Source organism: Mustelus asterias, chromosome 7, assembly GCF_964213995.1.
Source record: "Mustelus asterias chromosome 7, sMusAst1.hap1.1, whole genome shotgun sequence".
Taxonomy (NCBI): Eukaryota; Metazoa; Chordata; class Chondrichthyes; order Carcharhiniformes; family Triakidae; genus Mustelus; species Mustelus asterias.
Genome location: NC_135807.1, coordinates 47,913,454 through 47,935,006, shown reverse-complemented (window position 1 = coordinate 47,935,006; position 21,553 = coordinate 47,913,454). Strand labels below are relative to the sequence as shown.

The window sequence follows — 21,553 nt, the reverse complement described above, 5'->3', positions numbered from 1 at the left end:
ATTTGAGATAACAGTCACACTACATCGGAAGGCAAGAATGTGTGATAACACCTCCTTTAGCTGGTCTCACACTCAGTGCAGTATCCCAGACTTTTGCAAATTAGTTTGCACTTACGATTCTAATTATGTGTGAGTTGCTTCATAGCAGTGCACATCATACAAGACAATGGCAGGATTGACAGGAGGCTGTAACTGCCACATGAAGCAAATGTGGCAGAAATATTGCTTAAGCTTCAGGAATGAGAGGTTAAATGGTATTCATTTCAGAAAACTAGTTTTGTCATAAGAATTGAAGAGTTTTCACCTTTAAGGCAATTGCAGTAACAGGTTTTCAGGCAAATTCAAGCTTATGTCAAAATTAGCATGAGGCTAATGACGCTCATCATTATTTATGCATACGTAATATGGCAAATCCAGGCAATGAAAAGATCCCGTTGCCATTAGCTTTATGAAAATGTATTTTATTACCTGCCTAATTCCTAATGTCTCACAACACCAGGTTAAAGTCCAAAAGATTCATTTCGTAGCACAAGCTTTTGGAGTGTCGCTCCTTCTTCAGGTGAGTGAGGAGTTGTGTTCAGAAACAGGGCATATATAGACACAAACTCGATTTACAAGATAGTGGTTGGAATGCGAGTCTTTACAGGTAATCAAGTCTTAAAGGTAGAGACAATGTGAGTGGAGAGAGGGCCAAGCACAGGTTAAAGAGATGTGTATTGTCTCCAGCCAGCACAATTTTTAGTGAGATTTTGCAAGCCCAGGCAAGTCATGGGGGTCACAGATAGTGTGACATGAACCCAAGATCCCGGTTGAGGCTGTCCTCATGTGTGTGGAATTTGGCTATCAGTTTCTGCTTAGCGATTCTGCATTGTGTCGTGAAGGCCGCCTTGGAGAACACTTACCCAAAGATCAGAGGCTGAATGCCCATGATTGCTGAAGTGTTCCCCAACAGGAAGAGAACACTCCTGCCTGATGATTGTCGAGCGGTGTTCATTCATCCATTGTCGTAGCGTCTACATGGTCTCCCCAATGCACCATGCCTTGGGACATCCTTTCCTGCAGGACCTCCTCAGAAGACAAACACAGAACACAGTGGACAGAGTACTCTTCGTCGTCCAGTACTTCCCCGGAGCGGAGAAGCTACAACATCCTCTCTGGAGCCTTCAACATGTCATCGATGAAGACAAACATCTTGCCAAGGCCATCCCCACACCCCCACTTCTTGCCTTCAAACAACCGCGCAACCTCAAACAGACCACTGTACGCAGCAAACTACCCAGCCTTCAGGAGAACAGTGACCACGACACCACACAACCCTGCCACAGCAACCGCTGCAAGACGTGCCAGATCATCGACACGGATGCCATCATCTCACGTGAGAACACCATCTACCAGGTACACGGTACCTACTCTTGCGACTTGGCCAATGTTGTCTACCTGATACGCTGCAGGAAAGGATGTCCCAAGGCATGGTACATTGGGGAGACCATGCAGACGCTACAACAACGGATGAATGAACACTGCTCGACAATCACCAGACAGGAGTGTTCTCTTCCTATTGGGGAACACTTCAGCAGTCACAGGCATTCAGCCTCTGATCTTTGGGTAAGAGTTCTCCAAGGCGGCCTTCACGAAACACGACAACGCAGAATCGCTGAGCAGAAACTGATAGCCAAGTTCCGCACACATGAGGACAGCCTCAAGCAGTATCTTGGGTTCATGTCACACTAGGGCGGCACGGTAACACAGTGGTTAGCACTGCTGCTTCACAGCTCCAGGGACCTAGGTTCGATTCCCGGTTTGGGTCACTGTCTGTGTGGAGTTTGCACATTCTCCTCGTGTCTGCATGGGTTTCCTCCGGGTGCTCCAGTTTCCTTCCACAGTCCAAAGATGGGTTAGGTTGATTGGCCATGCTCAAAATTGCCCTTAGTGTCCTGAGATGTGTAGGTTAGAGGGATTAGTGGGTAAATATGTAGGAATATGGGGGTAGGGCCTGGGTGGGATTGTGGTCGGTGCAGACTCGATGGGCCGAATGGCCTCTTTCTGTACTGGAGGGTTTCTATGATTCTATGATTCTTTGATCTGTAACCCCTACAACTTTCCTGGGCTTGCAAAATCTCACTAACTGTCCCGGCTGGAGACAATACACATCTCTTTAACCTGTGCTTAACCCTCTCTCCACTCACATTGTCTGTACCTTTAAGACTTGATTACCTGTAAAGACTCGCATTCCAACCATTATCTTGTAAATTGAGTTTGTGTCTATATATGCCCTGTTTGTGAACACAACTCCTCACTCACCTGAAGAAGGAGCGAAGCTCCGAAAGCTTGTGCTACCAAATAAACCTGTTGGACTTTAATCTGGTGTTGTGAGACTTCTTACTGTGCCCACCCCCGTCCAACGCCGGCATCTCCACATCATTCCTGATGTGCAGTGAATGGCATGGAGTTGCTATATTTGCAGGGTAAATAAGAATGCAATGGGCTATGGAAAGATAAGTCTTCCACTGCAAGTGTACAAAGCCTATAAAATATAAAGATCACTAATTATTGGCAGTAGACTTCTTTGGCACTGAAAAGTAACTATAAGAAATATGGGGTGTTATTTCTACAGATATTACGGGGCGATTCTCCCAGAAAAGTTGTAAGTGCTGAATTCACAGGAAAACTGGTGTAAATCACAATTGTTTTTTCAGTGCGAGTTCATACTTGAACCTCCCACACTCTGCAATGGAGAGGTCACAATCATGATTATCATTAAAAGCTCAGGGGGTGGGGCTTATTCACGCTGGAGGCTGAGAGTTCTGGGCTCTGCGCATGTGCAGTGGCCCCAAACTGTCAGCCTCCCATTTGCTGGCCTGCTCAATCGTTGGCCAGCCTGGGACCCTCGCAGTGCTGAGCCCCCAACACCCCCCATGGCCCAATCGCGCCCCCCCCATCCATTCGTGGGCCAGCCCATTACCTTCACCCCCTTCCGGAGCACCCCGATCTCCAGCCCACCCCCCTCGCAGACCCCCCATTCCTTGGGAAGCAGGCCCCCCCGGCAGACACCCCCACCCCCCGGCAGATCCCCCCATAGGAGGCAGACCCCCGGCAGACCACCCCTCCCGAGCCCACATCGAACACTGGCCTCCCTCCTGCCCCAACTGGATCCCCATGCAGAGCGGCAGTGGGGCCCCCCCGCAATGCCCTCGAATCACCCCCCAGGCCCTGTCCCCAGCAGGCCCCGCCCCCTAAGCCCCACACCCAGCTGGCGCACCCCCTTACGCTCGTTGGGCACTGCCAAGTTGCCCCCTGGGCATGGGCACTTTGCCCTTTGGGCAGTGACAGGGGGCGCAGGCTGGCACTGCCAGGGTGTCCATGCCCAAGGAGCACCACCTGCCTGATCCCCTGGAGGCCCTGATTGCCCCCCTTCACTCTCGCGGGGTCTCCTGCTACTCCCCTGAAAGTGGGGAGCTAGTCTGAACCCCGCTGGTGTGAAATTGCACTGACGGGGTGGGAGATGCTAGCAAGCCCGGAGACTTCAGTCCCGGGCTCGCTAATCACATTTAAATAACACTAAAATTAGATTTAAGTCACTTACCTGCTGTTCCCGCCAGTTTCCAGCGTGGTCCCAACCGCGCCAGATATCCACCACTGGGAGATGCGCACGCATTGGGAAAGCATACGTGAGTCCCGCGAATCAGCCCACACGTGATTCTCCCGGCTCGCCGCGCTAAAAAATTAGCGTGTCAGGATGGGAGAATCACACCCTACATGTTGAAGATTTAAAAATTTTCAATTTTAACATTTTTGATTTTTTAAGATATTTCCATTTTTTTTCTCTCTTGTTTAATTCAATCTTTCTTTCTCTCTCTGTATTTCTCTCTCTGTACCTCATCTGGAACTGCATTTTCCCACTCTAATTTGCATTTAGTTCTTCTATGCTTATTTCTCAATCTGATTGGGTAAGGAGATGTCCTGGTTGCAAGATGCCCCATTTCCATTGCTGCACTTTTATTAGGCTCCATTCTTAACAGGTTACTGAGAATAATGGGCGGAATTCTCCGGCCACGCTGGTCTAAAAGCCGGAAATTCCCGCCCGACCGTCAACAGCGTTTCACATTCTCCGCAACCCATCCGCTAAAATTCCAGTGGCAGGCGGGTTGGGAGAACTCCAGCTGATATTTTTGAGTGGAAGGCTGCAGTGGCAAGCCTAACCAATGGCAGAGACTGTTTGATGTCCTGCTGTAGCAAAATCAGCCCCATCATTCTCAATTATTTCTACGAGGCTTTAGAAATGTGTGTTGCAATAAAACTATTCAAAAGAAAAAAAATAAATGCACTGTGGCCCACAATGTTGTGCTCATCACAGAACTGCCACGGTGCAGGAGGTGATTTGGCCCATTGTGTCTGCACCGGCTCTCCAAATGAACATTATAGCTTCCTGCCATTCCCTTGCCTTTTCCCCATAACTCTGCACATTGTTCCTATTCAAATAATCATCTGATGCCCTCTTGAATGCCTCGATTAAACCTGCCTCCACCATAATTCCAGGTAATGCATTCCAGACCCAATCACTCGTTGTGTGAAAAAGTTTTTTCTCACATCATACTTGCTTCATTTACAAATTACTTTAAATCTGTGCCCTCTCATTCTTGATCCTTTTGCAAGGGGGAACAGTTTCTCCCTATTTACTCTGTCCAGCCTCCTCATGATTTTGAACATCTCTATCAAATCTCCTCTCAACTTTCTCCAATCTATCCTCATTAACTAAAGTTTCTCAGCTTTGTAACCATTCTTGTAAACCTCTTCTGCACTCTCTCCAATGCATTCACATCCTTCCTATAGTGTGGCACCTACAACTGTACACAATCTTCCAGCTGAGGTCTAACTATTGTACAGGCACCAATCACGAGCCAAAATGCCAGCCAGAAATTGTAAGTGTGGACATCAGACATAAAACTGGAGGGAGATAAGAAGCAATGGGGAGATAGTGGGTCAGTAGGATCTGCTTTGGATTGTTCTAGCAGAGTCAGCACAGACAAAATGGGTTGATTGGCCTCCTACTCTAAAATTCTTTGAATTCTATGGAGTATGTTTTTGTCTGGAAAATACTCAAGTAACACTTAATACATTGCCTTTCATATACATTCTGCAGAAGCAGTTAAGCCATTCTGCTCGATCAAGTCAGGCTTTTTCAAGGTAGCACAATTTGACTTACTGAAAAGAATCCAAGTCTGTACGCTTCACAGGCAGGCTACAACACTCTTATAAAATTCCACCTTTATTGAAAAAAATAAAGAATGCCTATGTTATCCAAAAGTAGTAACTCGTTAACTATGTTGTGGTCACACAAGTCTTTGAAAAGTGTGATTCCTGTGAAGACAGTTCTATTCATGGGAATTACAGAAACAATCAGAATTCCTAATCAAGGAACTATGGGCTGTTTTACTTGTTCCCTCAAAGAAATCCTGTACTTCAGCAAGTCAGAATTAAGCACTGTCGAATATTGAAAGAGAATCCAAAGCCTGAAGTGGTTACAAAGCTGCCAGGGGCTACCATTATTAATGCTACAATCATGAATGTTTAAACCTGTACTTGCTTTCCTCACGTAAGCAATATATAAGAGCAAAATTCAACTGCTCAAAATCAAAGAGTATCTGAGCGTACAAGAGGAGATTATTTAGATCACTATTTTGGTAGGATGGATCTAACTTCTTTAAGATTATTCTACACCCTGTCATTGTTCTGCTCATGTCATAAAGTATAGATGGATATGAAAACAGGAAGTTGTTAATTTGCAGTGACTGAAGCCTCTGATTTTCTATTGTTCCCTATGGCTTTTATTCCTCTTGAATGTGTCAAGTTGTCACTGGATGTGAAGTAGTGTGATTGTGGACCAATGTCAATCATGCTACCGAATAGTTGGGCTTTAGTGCAGTGTATCACGACAGTGCCCTTGACTTCACTTCCAGCATCAGGCAGGTATGTTCTCGTTGCTTGGTGCATCAAAATGAGTTCAACTTGATGCATCAACTTTATTAAAGTGCAGCACTAATTCAAACTCGGAGATTATATTAATGGTGGTTTTGGCAAAAAGCCAAGTGCATACATCTAAATCTTGTTTTCACAATGCAACTCCACATGACTTATGCTCCATACACCATGTGGAAGGCAGCATCAGGTGCATAATATAATTGACACCCACAAGGAAAATATTTTATTGCCATTTTGTAATAAATAAAAATTAATACAGCTGGCTTTTTCCCCATTTTCTTCCCTTTTTGGACAGTCAGCTATATGTCAAAATACGTGTTCATTTTTGCTTCGAATAGCACAACTAAAGATTCTATTAGTGGTACTGCTAATGATACACTCATTGTTTCTCTCATACTCCGAAGCAGCTCTGTCACAATTGTCCATTCAGTTTTGGAATCTTTTAAGCTTGGAATTGCATTCGTCAATTAAACATTTCCAATGTAAACTATCAGGCACCAAGAAATGCTTTATTAAAATTCAGTTAAGAGAACCACCTTGCTGTACTGTTGACTTTTAAAAATGACAATAGATATTGCCAATTTTTACCTTTCCCACGGGCTCACAGTTAATTTTTTTAAATCCTTGTTCAATTAGTGATAAGGGTATTGAATCAGTTCCAGGGCAGTGAGAGTAATTAATGTCTTTAGGGTATATCTGGTCTATTGCAATCTTAACACCTCCTAAACTGAGATTATTGAATCAACCGTTAAAGTGTATTTTTACGCTATGATATTCCTTGAGCAAACATCAGCTTTAACATTTAACTAGTTGGACAAGACGGATTCAGGTTCAATTCCAGGAGTTAAAAATATTGAATGAGGTGAGTACTTGACTGAGTTTCAGTGACAACCGGGCTTGTGTATTTCTTGCTTTGAAAAACTTTGAAAAGGTTTACTCATTGGCTTTCTTATTAAAAAATTCAAATTTCTTCTCTTGAATGCAGCTATTCCCAATGCAACCTTAGGCCGGGAGGGGTCAGATAATCTAAGAAATTGTCCGACTTGCCGTTCTGACTGAGACAAGGCATGTCAGATACAAGTTTCTTCCTGCTACCTCCCTGGTCAAATTACTGCCATCCTATGCACAGCGACGAATGGCTTGGCCAAGACATATGGAAAATGGACCTCAATGCGGAAAATAATTTAATCCACCACCATCTTCTGGCTGATACTGTGGCATCCAGAAACTAGTAAGAAGTCTCACAACACCAGGTTAAAGTCCAACAGGTTTATTCGGTAGCACAGGCCACTTGCTTTCGGAGCGCTGCCCCTTCATCAGGTAAGTGGGAGTTCTGTTCACAAACAGGACATATAAAGACACAAACTCAATTTACAAAATAATGGTTGGAATGCAATCCCACTCACCTGATGAAGGGGGCAGCGCTCCGAAAGCTAGTGGCTTGTGCTACCAAATAAACCTGTTGGACTTTAACTTGGTGTTGTGAGACTTCTTACTGTGTTTACCCCAGTCTGACGCCGGCATCTCCACATCCAGAAACTAGTCAGCTTCCCACTGATCAACATGTGAAGGAGATGGCCAGCTTGGAATGTTAAAAGTAGCAGAAGAAAAAGGAGTCCAACCGTGAGCTTTCAAAATGGCATTTTGGGCAGTTTGTTTATGTTTGATCTTCAGCAATTCCAAAAAATTTTGATGAATATATATATATACAGAATCATAGAATCCCTATAGTGCAGCAAGAGGCCATTCGGTCCATTGAGCCAATGATGTGCTGGTTAGGTTGACTGGCCATGCTAAAATTGCACCTTAGTGTCGCCAGATTTGTAAGTAAAGGGGGAATTAGTGGACAAATACATGGGGGTATGGGGACAGGGTCTGGGTGGGATTGTTGTTGATGCAGACTTGATGGGCCAAATGGTTTCCTTCTGCACTGTAAGGTTTCTATGAGCTTGCAACCACAACAATCCCACCCAGGCCCTATACCCATAACCCCATGTATTTACCCTGCTAATCTCCCTGACACTAAAGGGCAATTTAGCATGGCCAATACACCTAACCCACACATCTTTGGAGTGTGGGAGGAAACCGGAGTACCTGGAGGAAACCCACACAGACTAGATAAGAAGGTGCAAACTCCACACAGACAGTTACCTGAGGCTGGAATTGAACCTGGCGCTGTGAGGCAGCAGTGCTAACCACTGTGCCACCGTGCCGCCCAATAGATTGGAAACTGTCTCGAAAGACCCTTATTGTTAAAGTCGAGTTAAACTTTTATCAATAACTTTGGATTCTCAGGTTTGGCCTGATCATTGCACAGCATTAACTTGTTATTAACCTCACATTATATTCCTTCAAGGTTGAAAATTATCTTTAAATTGTGGGCATCTGCAACTTCCTGGTATTTTTTTCTATTGGAGCTTAGGCCTGCCTAAATAACGGCTGTGTTCCCAACCATGGAACAGAAAAGAAGCAAACCCTTAATCTGTATGATTGGGACGTATGTACTGAATGTAAATGATTATTTTACATTTCCTGCAACCTCCAAACATGATAACCACTACATTAATAAGTGACATCTTCCCTCAAGGTGCAATGAAGAAATCTTAGATTTGCTGCCTTTATTGAAAACGACAGCACTGTTTTCTTGCTCTGTGAATTACAAGTAGGATCAACTTCTTCGAGCAGACGTATGCAGCACTTGTGAGCTGGTGCTGGTTAAAGAGGAAAACAGATGTTTCTTACTCTATTGTGTTTTCATCCAAAGTCCCCGTAACTTTAATTCCATAGAATTGCTGCATAGCAGCTACAGCTGAGTACATGGACTGTGAAGAACGCAATACTGACATTCTGGGTTCACTAGCTTGAAGATAGCCGTACTTCTGTAACCATATCTGGAAAAAAAGAGATGCCAATTGATCAGTCCATTGTATCCACTGAAAAAGCATCCAAATAAATCTTTCCGAAACACACAAACATACATTTCTGAGCAACGGTGGCATAGCATTTCAAATCACCAACGCAACATATTGTTGGGTGGCCAGAACAGGCAAACTGTTTCAACCATGGACTCTTGAATTCTGAGGAAGGATCGATACCCTAAGGGTGGGATTTTCCGGCTGTGCTCGCCCTGAAACCAGAAAATCCTGCCCGGAGTCAACGGACCTTTCCGATGGTCCGCCCCCTCGCCTGCTATGATTCCTGTGGCGAGTGGAACGGGAAAATTTGCCCCCAGATGTTTTCTCTTTTACCTCCATTGATGCCTGACCTGCTAACTGTTTCCAGCATAATCTTAGAATCAGAACTAAGAGCAAACCCAGAAAGTAATTCTTCACACAATGAGCAGCAGTACTCGCTCTCTCTCAGGCCACAGAAGGAGAATGAATTACATTGTTAAATAGGGAATGACTTACTTGAGAAGTAAGGATATAAAGACTAGTCAGAGGACTGGGGTTAAAAGGTAAAACACCAAAATGGTGCAGCAGGAGTTTCCTATGTAATACAAAGTTATTTGAGATGAAACTTCAATTGTACATTCAGCTTCTGAATCTAATCTCTGTGTTCTTCAGCCAGCATATACTGCACCCCTGAGATCAGTAACTAAGCTCTTACGACTCAATGCATTTATACAGATTCAAACTGTTTCAGTCTCCCAGATGTTTTGATTTCCAATCTCAGTTTCAGTCTTAGTTTCCTTAGTAAGTGGAAGAGTCGGTTTCCTTTCTCAATTTCCCTTTTCAATTAGGAACTGTCTCAAAAAATACATGAGGTGAAGATGCTGGCATTGGACTGGGATGGTCACAGTAAGAAGTCTCACAACACCAGGTTAAAGTCCAACAGATTTATCTGGAATCAGGTGACTCACCTGATGAAGGAGCAGCTCCGAAAGCTCGTGATTCCAGATAAACCTGTTGGACTTTAACCTGGTGTTGTGAGACTTCTTACTGGGCTCAAAAAATACAAGCTTTGAAATCATGACTCCACATATGGCATGTTAGTAAAATTTGTAGTTACAACACTTTGATGGAGAAAACATATTAATCTGTTTCAACAGTGAACACAGGTACAAAGAAAAAAATCAGGGTGATTTACCTCTGCTTTGCACCCTGGGGTTGCTCAGTTCTTGTGTGCAAAGTCCCAGGCCCAAGCATCTTCAACTGCTTCATCTATGCCCTTCCCTCCAACATAAAGTCAGAAGTGGGGATGTACCATAAGACCGTATGATGTAGAAGCAGAATGAGGCCATTCGGCCAATCGAGCCTGTTCCACCATTCCATCATGGCTGATATGATTCTCATCCCCATTCTCCTGCCTTCTCCCAGTAACCCTTGATCCCCTTATTGATCAAGAACCTATCTATCTCTGTCTTAAAGACACTCAATGACCTGACCTCCACAGCTCTCTGTGGCAATGAGTTCCACAGATTCACCACCCTCTGTCTGAAGAAATTCCTCCTCATCTCAGCGCAATGTTCAGCACCATATGCAACTTCATAGATAATGCTCTTATGCAACAAGACCTGGACAATATCCAGGCTTGGGCTGATAAGTGGCGAATAACATTTGCACCACACAAGTACCAGGCAATGATCATTTCCAATAAGATAGAATCTAGCCATCTTCTCCTGACATTCAATGGCACTACCATCATTGAATCCCCCACCATCAACATTCTTGGGGTTACCACTGACCAGAAACTGAACTGGACCAGCCATATAAACACTATGACTACACGAGCAGGTCAAATACTAGAAATTCTGCAGCAGTGTGTACCATCTACAAGATATACTACCGTAGCCCACCAAAACTCCTTCAAAAGCACCTTCCAAACTCCAAACGCCAAGAAGGACAAGGGCATCATGTGCATGGGAACATCAGCACTTGCAAATCCACCCCCAAATTACATATCATTCTGATTTGGGACTAAATCGCTGTTCCTTCACTGCCACTAGGACACAATTCTGGAACTCTGACCCTAACAGGAATGTTACTTGCTGCTTATCAGCCCAGGACTGAATGTTGTGAAGATCTTGCTGCTTGTGGGTACAAAATTGCTTTATTATCTAAGAAGCCATGAATGGAACTGAACACAGACCAATTATCAGTGATCAGCCCACTTTCTGTTCTTACGATTGAGGAAAGGTCATTTATGGACAGCTGAAAATGGCAGGGCCTAAGACACTAACCTGCTCTCATATCCTGGGGCTATCTTCCTTTGTGTTATACATGACTTCAGAAAAATTGAAGGACATTCCCTTGTTTCCATTTTACTAGGGCTCCTTGATTCCACACTTGCCTGCCTTGCTTTCAAGGGTAGTCACTCTCACCTTGAGTTCAGCTCATTGGTCTGCATTTGAATCAAGGCTGCAATGAGACATGAAACTGAGTCGCCCCGGCAGAACACAAACTGGGCATTAGTGAGCAGTTTGTTACCGTATAAGGTAACAACACCTTCCACCATTTTGCTAATGATCAGGACAATGGAGTGGTAATTGGCCGGGATGGATTTGACCTGCTTTTGCAGACATGACATATCTTGGAAATGTTCCACATTGTCGGGTAGATGCTAGTGTTGCAGTTGTATTGGAACAGATTGGCTTTGGGCACAAGTCTTCAGTACAACAGTGGAATATTGTTGGGGCCAATGGCCAATGGTCTTTTCAGTATTCAATGCCTTCAGCCGTTTCTTGATATCATGTGAAGTGAATTGAATTGGTTGAAGGCAGGCATCTGTGATGGTCAGGACCTCTGGGAAAGCAAAGGTGCATTATCCACTTGGCATATCAGGCTGAAGAGGACTGCATGCTTCAGCATCAAGATGAACAAAATAGTTTCTGTTTTATTGATGTCCAACTGTAAGACATTGGGTCTCACCCAAGACATAGCATCACCCAAATAACAAAAGCATAGTGGGAAATCACTGGCTGCAGTGGAGACAGAGTTAGAACTCATACGTATGAGTGATTAAGCTTGCATGATTAAGCCAAGGATCACTGAGGACTGGAGGGTATCGAGCTTGGAGACCTGGATGCTACAAAGATATATGGTTGGGAGGAGAAATCTTTAGCGAGGATGCATTCTGTTCCAGTTTGCGCAGTTGATAGCATTCTCTAATTTCAGAAAGCTGCGGATTCCAGTTCGTATGGGGCACCAAATCCAAACCGATACTTTGGTACAATCTTGAATTATTAGAGGTGCCACCATTCACATAAGATCTTAAACAGAAAGGAAAGTGATGCCATAGTATTGGATTACAGAGTAGAGGAAATGGAGAACAATGCTATGGTCAACTGCATTGAAGGTGATGCACAGGTGTGGATCGATTAGGACCACAGATAACCACAGGTGTAGATATTTGTCACTTTGCCCTTATGTTTATTCGCAATACTGAATGACGTGCTTTGGAAAATTTGGAGAATCTCGGATGCAGTCATATTCTAGACGCTACACATTTCTTGCAACTCTGGCACTGTGGAGCTGGATGTTTATCTGACATCCCTACAGACTGTTCTTTGCAGGTCTCAAAGAAACTGTATTTTTTGCAACCGATTTAGGGCTGGACCGTGGGGAAGTAGTGTGCCTGTAATCTTCTAAACCAGATTTGTTCACATATTTAATGCAGATTTATTGATTATTTTTTTCATTTTCACATCACCCAAAATAAGAACTTAAATTGGACAAATTTGTGATTCAAAGATAATATCCAGCACAAATAAACACAGATCAATTCACATTAACTTATACTCACATACAGGCGAATTGCGGAATTAAATATTCTGCAAACAAAATTTCTTTTTTGCTGTTTATTCTAGTGTGAGTAATTCTGGCAATGTCACATTTATTCACCATCCCTTAGTTGCTGGGAAACACTTTACTGAGTCAACCACATAGAGCGGAATTTATTCCCAGAGATAGGAGTCTCACTCGCCTTTTTGAGAAGATCCACCATATTAAGTGCCAAGTAGGCCACATAAGTGACCAGTGGCTGGCTTTTCTGAGGGTCAAGGTTCAAGGAGAGGCCGGCAGCTCTCCAATGCTGGCAGTGCCAATGGGGGAGGGGGTAGCTGCCGGTGAAGTACCGGTGCAGAGGGACCCAGGCCACTGGTAAGTAAGCAGGAATATGAGTGGCGGGGAGCGGGACCACTTGATGGGGGGTGAGGGGGGGCAGCAAGGGTCTTAGGAAAAGGAGTTGACTCTGGGTGACTCCTATCCCGCTCACGTTCCAATGTTGTGTCCCTCAATCAGCCACAATTTAAAAATAAGGGGTCTCCCATTTAACGCAAAGATTAGGAGGATTTTTTTTCCCTCAGAGGGTCATGAGTCTGTGGAATTCTCTTCCCCAGAGAGCAGAGGAGACAGGGTCATTGACTATTATTAAGGCCGAGTTAGGTAGATTCTGGACTGATAAGAGAGTCAAAGGATATAGGGATAAATTGGAAAGTAGAGGCCACAATCAGATCAGCCGTGGTTTTATCAAATGGCAGAGCAGGTGTGACAGGCTGACTGGCCTACCCCTGCTCCTAATTCCTATGTTTGTATCTATGTTGTACATGCCATCAGAGGCCCATTGACTAAACCACGTTGAGCTCAGAGCAATTCTTCCTTCTAAACATAAGAACATAACAACAGAAATAGGAGTATTCGACCATATGGCCCCTCAAGTCTGTGATGCTATTCAATAAGATCATGGCTGATCTCATTATGGCTTTAACTCCATTTTCCTGCCACCCCCAGCCAGGCCCTATCCCGTGAACCCCACGTATTTGCCCCACTAATCCCCCTAACCCACAATTCTTAGGACACTAAGGAACAATTTAGCATGGCCAATCAACCTAACTTACACATCTTTGGAGTGTGGGAGGAAACCGGAGCACCCGAAGGAAACCCACGCAGATACGGGGAGAATGTGCAAACTCCACACAGAGTCACCCAAGGCTGGAATTGAAGCTATGAGGCAGCAGTGCTAACCAATGTACCACCCTAAAATATTTATTTCTAAACTCAACCACGCCTTTTATATATATATATATATATATATACTCATGTCTCCATTTTAAGACAGCCGGTTTAAATGACATAATAATAGAGCATTGGAAATATTAACAAAGAAATGTATTGAAAATGCACAAACAGATAATTATCTTTTTACCCACCACCAGATAGCCTATCAATCAGCTGATTTTTTTTAACCAAAAGAGAAAATGCTGGAAAATCTCAGCAGATCTCGCATCATCTGTAAGGAGAGAAAAGAGCTGATGTTTCGAGTCCAGATGACCCTTTGTCAAAGCACACTCTCATTTGAGCTTTGACAAAGGGTCACCTGGACTCGAAATGTCATTTCAAATATGCATACAAAGTGGCAAAGATACGTGGAAACTAGAGGATTGGGAAATCTTTAAAGGTCAACAGAAAGTCACGAAAAAAGCTATGAAGGAAAGTAAGATGGATTATTGGAGTAAACTAGCTCAGAATATAAAAACAGATAGCAAACGTTTCTACAAATATATAAAATGAAAAAGTGTGGCTAAAGTAAACATTGGTTCATTAGAGGATGAGAAGGGGGATGTAATAGCTGGAAATGAGGAAATAGCTGAGGCATTGAACAGGTATTTTGTGTCGGTCTTCACAGTGGAAGACACAAATAACATGCCAAAAATTGATGACAAGGAGGCTACGGTAGGTGAGGACCTAGAAACTATCATTATCACGAAAGAGGCAAGTTAATGGGGCTAAAGTTAGACAAGTCTCCTGGCTCTGATGGAATGCATCCCAGGGGTCTAAAAGAGATGACGGGGGAAAATAGCAAATGCACGAGTGTTAATTTACCAAAATTCACTGGACTCTGGGGCGGTTCCCGCAGATGGGAAAACAGCAAATGTGACGCCACTGTTTAAAAAAGGAGGTAGACAAAAGGCGGGTAACTATAGGCCGGTTAGCTTCACTTCTGTAGTAGGGAAAATGCTTGAATCTATCATCAAAAAGAAGTCTCACAACACCAGGTTAAAGTCCAGCAGGTTTATTTGATAGCACGAGCTTTTGGAGCGCTGCCCCTTCATCAGGTGAGTGGGAGTTGGGTTCACAAATAGGGCATATATAGGCACAGACTCAATTTACAAGATAATGGTTGGAATGCGAGTCTTAACAGGTAATCAAGTCTTTACAGGTGTAGACAATGCAAGTGGAGAGAGGGTTAAGCACAGATTAAAGAGGTGTGAATTGTCTCAAGCCAGGACCGTTAGTAAGACTTTGCAAGCCCAGGCAAGTCGTGGGGGTTACAGATAGTGTGACATGAACCCAAGATCCCGGTTGAGGCTGTCCATGTGTGCGGAACTTGGCTATCAGTTTCTGCTCGGTGAATATGCGTTGTCGTGTGTCTTGAAGACCACCTTGGAGAACGCTTACCTGAAGATCAGAGTTGAATGCCCTTGACTGCTGAAGTGTTTCCCGACAGGAAGGGAACTCCCTGCCTGGGGATTGTTGAGCGGTGTCCATTCATCTGTTGTCCGTAGCATCTGCATGGTCTCACCGATGTACCATGCCTCGGGGCATCCTTTCCTGCAGCGTATCAGGTAGACAAGGTTGGCCGAGTTGCAAGAGTATGTACCGTGTACCTGGTGGATAGTGTTCTCATGTGAGATGATGGCATCCGTGTCGAAGATCCGGCACATCTTGCAGAGGTTGCTGTGGCAGGGTTGTGTGGTGTCGTGGTCGCTGTTCTCCTGAAGACTGGGTAGTTTGCTGTGAACAATGGTCTGTTGGAGGTTGCGCGGTTGTTTGAAGGCAAGTAGTGGAGGTGTGGGGATAGCCTTGACGAGATGATGGTCTTCATCGATGGCATGTTGAAGGCTCTGGAGAAGATGTCATAGCTTCTCTGCTCCAGGGAAGTACTGGACAACGAAGGGAACTCTGCCCGCCGTGTCCCATGTTTGTCTTCCGAGGAGATCGGTGCGGTTTTTCACTGTGGCGCGTCGGAACTGTCGATTGATGATTCGAGCATCATATCCTGTTCTTACAAGGACGTCTTTCAGTGCCTGTAGGTGTCTATTGCATTCCTACTCATCTGAGCAGATCTTGTGTATACGGAGGGCTTGTCCGTAGGGGATGGCTGCTTTAATGTGTTTAGGGTGGAGCTGGAGAAGTGGAGCATCGTGAGGTTATCTGTGGGCTTGCAGTGAAGTGCTGAGGTAACCGCCCTTGATGGAGATGCGTGTGTCCAAGAATGCAACCAATTCTGGAGAGTAGTCTATGGTGAATCTGATGGTGGGATGGAACTTGTTGATGTCATCATGTAGTTGCTTCAGTGATTGTTTGCCGTGAGTCCAAAGGACGAAAATGTCATCGACGTATCTAGTGTATAGCATTGGTTGAAGGTGCTGTACATTGAAGAGGTCTTGTTCGAACCTGTGCATGAAGATGTTGGCGTACTGAGGTGCAAATTTGGTCCCCATGGCTGTTCCGTGTGTCTGGATGAAGAACTGGTTGTTGAAGGTGAAGACGTTCTCATCCAGGATGAAGCAGATGACTTGTAGAATTGCATCTGGAGATTGGCAGTTGTTGGCGTTGAGTACTGAGGCAGTTGCAGCAATGCCATCGTCGTGGGGGATTCTGGAGTAGAGTGCCGAGACATCCATTGTGACGGGGAGTGTTCCTGGTTCAACTGCTCCATGGGTGCTGAGTTTCTGTAAGAAGTCCATAATGTCACGGCAGAAGCTGGGGGTTCCTTGTACGATAGGTTTCAGGATCATCAAAGAAGAAATAGTGAGACATCTGGATATAAATTGTCCCATTGGGAAGATGCAGCATGGGTTCATGAAGGGCAGGTCATGTTTGACTAATTTGGTGGAATTCTTTGAGAACATTACGTGCACAGTGGACAATGGGGAACCTGTGGATGTGGTGTATCTGGATTTCCAGAAGACATTTGACAAGGTGCCGTACCAAAGGCTGCTACATAAGATAAAGGTGCATGGTGTTATGGGTAATGTATTAGCATGGATAGAGGATTGGTTAACTAACAGAAAGCAAAGAGTGGGAGTAAATGGGTGTTTTTCTGGTTGGCGATCAGTGACTAGTGGTGTGCCTCAGGGATCAGTGTTAGGACTGCAATTCTTCATGATTTATATAGATGATTTGGAGTTGGGGACCAAGTGTAGTGTGTCAAAATTCGCAGATGACACTAAGATGAGTGGCAGAGCAAAGTGTGCAGAGGATGCTGAAAGTCTGCAAAAGGATATAGATAGTCTAAGTGAGTGGGCAAGAGTCTGGCAGATGGAGTACAATGTTGGTAAATGTGAAGTCATCCATTTTGGTAGGAATAACAGCAAAATGGACTATGATTTAAATGGTAAAAAATTGCAGCGTACTGCTATGCAGAGGGACCTGGGTGTCCTTGTGCATGAATCACGAAAAGTTAGTTTGCACGTGCAGCAGGTAATTATCATAGAATCCTACAGTGCAGAAGGAAGCCATTTGGCCCATCGAGTCTGCACTGACCACAATCCCACCCAGGCCCCATTTACCCTCGCTAGTCCCCCTGACATTGAAGGGGCAATTCAGCATGGCCAATCCACCTAACCTGCACATCTTTGGAGTGTGGGAGGAAACCAGAGCATCCAGAGGAAACCCACGCAGACACAGGGAGAATGTGCAAACTCCACACAGACAGTGACCCAAGTCAGGAATCGAACCCGAGTCCCTGACACTGTGAGGCAGCAGTGCTAACCACTGTGCCACTGTGCCGGCAAGTGAAATTTTGAGCTTCATTGCGAGACGGATGGAGTTTAAAAACAGCAAGGTTATGTTGCAGCTGTATAAGGTGCTGGTGAGGCCACACCAGGAGTACTGTGTACAGTTTTGGTCTCCTTACTTGAGAAAGGATATACTGGCACTGGAGGGGGTACAGAGGAGATTCACTAGGTTGATTCCGGACTTGAGAGGGTTGGCTTATGAGGAGAGACTGAGTAGACTGAGGCTATACTCATTGGAATTCAGAAGAATGAGGGGAGATCTTATAGAAACATATAAGGTCTTGAAGGGAAATAGATAAGATAGAAGTAGGGAAGTTGTTTCCACTGGCGGGTGAAACCAGAACTAGGGGGCATGGCCTCAAAATAAGGGGGAGCAGATTTAGGACTGAGTTGAGGAGGAACTTCTTCACACAAAGGGTTGTGAATCTTTGGAATTCCCTGCCCAGTGAAGCAGTTGAGGCTATCTCATTGTATGTTTTTAAGGCAAGGATAGATAAATTTTTGAACCAGTAAAGAAATTAAGGGTTATGGTGAACAGGCGGGTAAGTGGAGCTGAGGCCACGAAAAGATCAGACATGATTTTATTGAATGGCAGAGTAGGCTCGAGGGGCCAGATGGCCTACTCCTGCTCCTAGTTCTTATGTTATCTTCTTATCTCTTTTCTCTCCTTAGAGATGCTGCCAGACCTGCTGAGATTTTCCAGCATTTTCTCTTTTGGTTTCAGATGCCAGCATCCGCAGTAATTTGCCTTTTATCCAGCTGATTTTTAAAAACTCTCACTGACAATTTAGAAACATAGAAACATAGAAAAACTACAGCACAAAATAGGCCCTTCGGCCCCACAAGTTGTGCCGAACATACCCCTACCTTTTAGGCCTACCTATAACCCTCCATCCTATTAAGTCCCATGTACTCATCCAGGAGTCTCTTACAAAAGTTTAAGACTAAGCCTGTGTTTTTTTTCACATTTTCAAAGCAGAAAAACAATCATGACAATTAAACAGACTTTGGGAGCGATTCTCCCGGCCCGCTGCGATGCTTTTGTAGTGCAGTGGGCTGGGAGACTCGAATGGAGGCCATTTTGCAGGCTCCCCACTGGGCGTCACGGCCTCTGCGCGTCTCTGGCAGCCGGATTTCCGGCGCCGTCACTTCCGTGACGATTTGTAGTGTGGAGCTGCATAATTTATTTAAATGCGCCTTTGAATCGGTTTTAATATCATTAGCAGGCCCAGGATTAAAATCTCTGGGCCCGCTAGCAGCTCCCCCACCCCCCTCCAAGCCTCCTCACCAGCAGTGGTTCATTCCAGTGGGGTGTCTGGTGGTGGTAAAAGTAATAATTATCTGTTCATGCATTTTCAATACATTGCTTTGTTAACATTTCCAAAGCACTATTATTATGTCATTTACACTGGCTGGCTTTCAAAAGCTACAGTGAACTCAGCAGGAGTTTCTGAGTTCGCTGTTTGATTCACAGTTTAAAGAGGCTATCCAAGGATTTGCTTTCTTTGATGTCGGCTCTGAGTATAAGTTTGTTTTTGTAAGAAATTGAACACTCGAGATTTAAAAGCTTAATATAGCTCCCCGACCCCGGTGGAGTGAAGGGGAGGCCATCGAGGCCTCCCAGAGGGTCGGGCACCGGGGGGGGGGGGGGGGTACCACCTGGGCATTGCCACCTTGGCAGTGCCAGCCTGGACCCCCTGGCACTGCCCAAGGGGCAAAGTGCCAATGCCCAAGGAGTATCTTGGCATTGCCCACCAGGCATCAGGCAGTGCCAAGGGGGCAGGGCCTGATGGGGGGCCCTCACAGCCACACTGCATTTGGGCTAAGTGACGGTGGGAGGGAGGCCAGCGTTTGGGGCTGGTCATCGGGGTGCGGGAGGGATGGTTGAAGGTCGGGACTGCGGGGGGGGGGGGGGGGGGGGGGGGGGGGGGGGGGGGGGGTAGGGGGGGAGGGGGGGGTGGTGTGGTCGGGGCTGCCGGTGGGGTTGGGGATGGGCCCCGGGGGGGGGGGGGGGTGGGATGGGGGAAGGAGATTGGGGCTGCAGGGGGGGTTACATCGAGGTGGGATGGGGGTGGGGTGGGGGGCGTTTGAGGCTGACCCAGGGATGTCTGGGGGGGGCAGAGATCGGGCCATGGGGGAGATGGAGGGCCAGTGATGCAGGAGTCTTGGGGCTAGTCAGCGATCAGGAGGCCAGCAGTGCAGGGCCACTGAGCCAATTTTGGCGCTGACAGATCGGTGCACGCGCAGTGGCCCGCTCTGCGCTACGCTGCCAGCCTCTCCAGTAGGAATAAGCCATGCCCACTGATTTTCAGCTGGATTCACGCTAGTGCACTCTGCAGTGCACAGAGCGTGGAAGACTCATTTTGAAACTCCTGCTGAAAAAAACAGCGTGATTTACTCCAGGTTTTACACAAATTCGACACTTAAGAGTTTTTTTTGGGGGGGGGGGGGGGGAAGTGGCATCGCGCCCTTTATCTTTTCTTCAAGAGCTTTTCCATCTTCTCCATCAATTAATGACCCCTACTCTTCAAATTTCAAATTAAGACCCTTGGCCCAGATCTGTTTGAATTCAGCAATGGCCTTGCTGAGTTTGGGTTTCCCGCCTGTGATTCACGTCCCGTCCCAGCAAAAAGGGAGTCTGTCAGAAATGGGACAGAGACTTCCAAATACAGGGTTTTTTTTAATGTCCACGGAGTTCTTCCAAACTCCACTAAAATCTGGCTCTGGGGCAGTAGTATGGATCCGGCAGATAGGAAGACAAGATTTCCCAGTGAAAATACACGCACTGTTTTGCAAAGACATAAATTGGCTGTATCTTAGACATTTTCTTCCATTTAAAATATTTGGATTGGATTGTCATTTGTTTTTAAATGTTGACTTTTCCATTTATTATTGATGTTGTAGCTTGCTCATTGCTAATAACACGAAATTATCTGATCAAAGGCTATGACGAATGTTATTGAATCGGTCTCACAGACTAATAAAAACAGTTACATTCAGATTTCCAGAAGGACAGGATTGGATTGTAGACCATTAAGTGTAGAAACTGAAAATAATAATTAGCCTGAGAATTTACCACATCAGATCACTATAATTCCTGGGAGTTTGCTAACGTGCCACAAATAAATTTGTCGAGGATCTTCCATTCTTCAAGATAAGATCTTGTTTTGTACATTTAAGTATCACCAATATCCTGAGTGATAGATGGCTGTGGGTTAACCTGCCAAATCATGAGCAGGTTCAACTTAGAATTTTTGGCTGAGTTGAAGGGAGCCCCAATGCGTTGAACAGCCTCTTGTAGCGCTGAAAACTTAAATGGAGATCTAGTAGCCATAACGACAGTGTTTGGTAATATCAACAGAAACGTTTTTGCATTTAAATCCACAGTGGGATCTCCATTAAAGTATCACAGGCTCACAGAACCACTACACACAGAAGGAGGCCATTTGGTTCATTCTCTGAGGGAGCAACTCATCGAGTTCCATTCTCCCCATAACTCTGCACATTCTTCCTTTTCAGATACCAGTCTCATTCCCCTTGAATGCTTCAGTTGAATCTGCCTCCACCACACTCTCAGGCAGAGCATTCCAGACCCAAACTACTAGTTGTGTGAAAAGGGTTTTCCTCATTTCACTACTGCTTCTTTTACTCATTAAATTGGGTGCAATCTTGCAGGTCTTCATGCCAGCGGGACCCTTTGGCCCTGCCTGACACACCCACCCCGCCACATGTTTCCCTGTGGTGTGAGGTGGCTTCAATGGGAAATTCCATTGACGTTGGCAGCCATTGGCACGCTGCCTCCCGCCACTGAGAAAAACGCCACGGGGAGGC

At 45.3% G+C, this 21,553-nt stretch overlaps 1 protein-coding gene across 1 annotated transcript in view; it reads right to left on the bottom strand.

Annotated features, from left to right (window-relative positions):
- Positions 1 to 21,553, bottom strand: part of mmp16a (matrix metallopeptidase 16a (membrane-inserted)) — a 241,736-nt gene that overhangs the window by 150,055 nt on the left and 70,128 nt on the right. Inside the window, exon 2 of the mRNA XM_078217046.1 lies at positions 8,722 to 8,870. Within this exon, the coding sequence (XP_078073172.1) occupies positions 8,722 to 8,870 (149 nt within the window). The remainder of the gene's footprint in view (positions 1 to 8,721; positions 8,871 to 21,553) is intronic.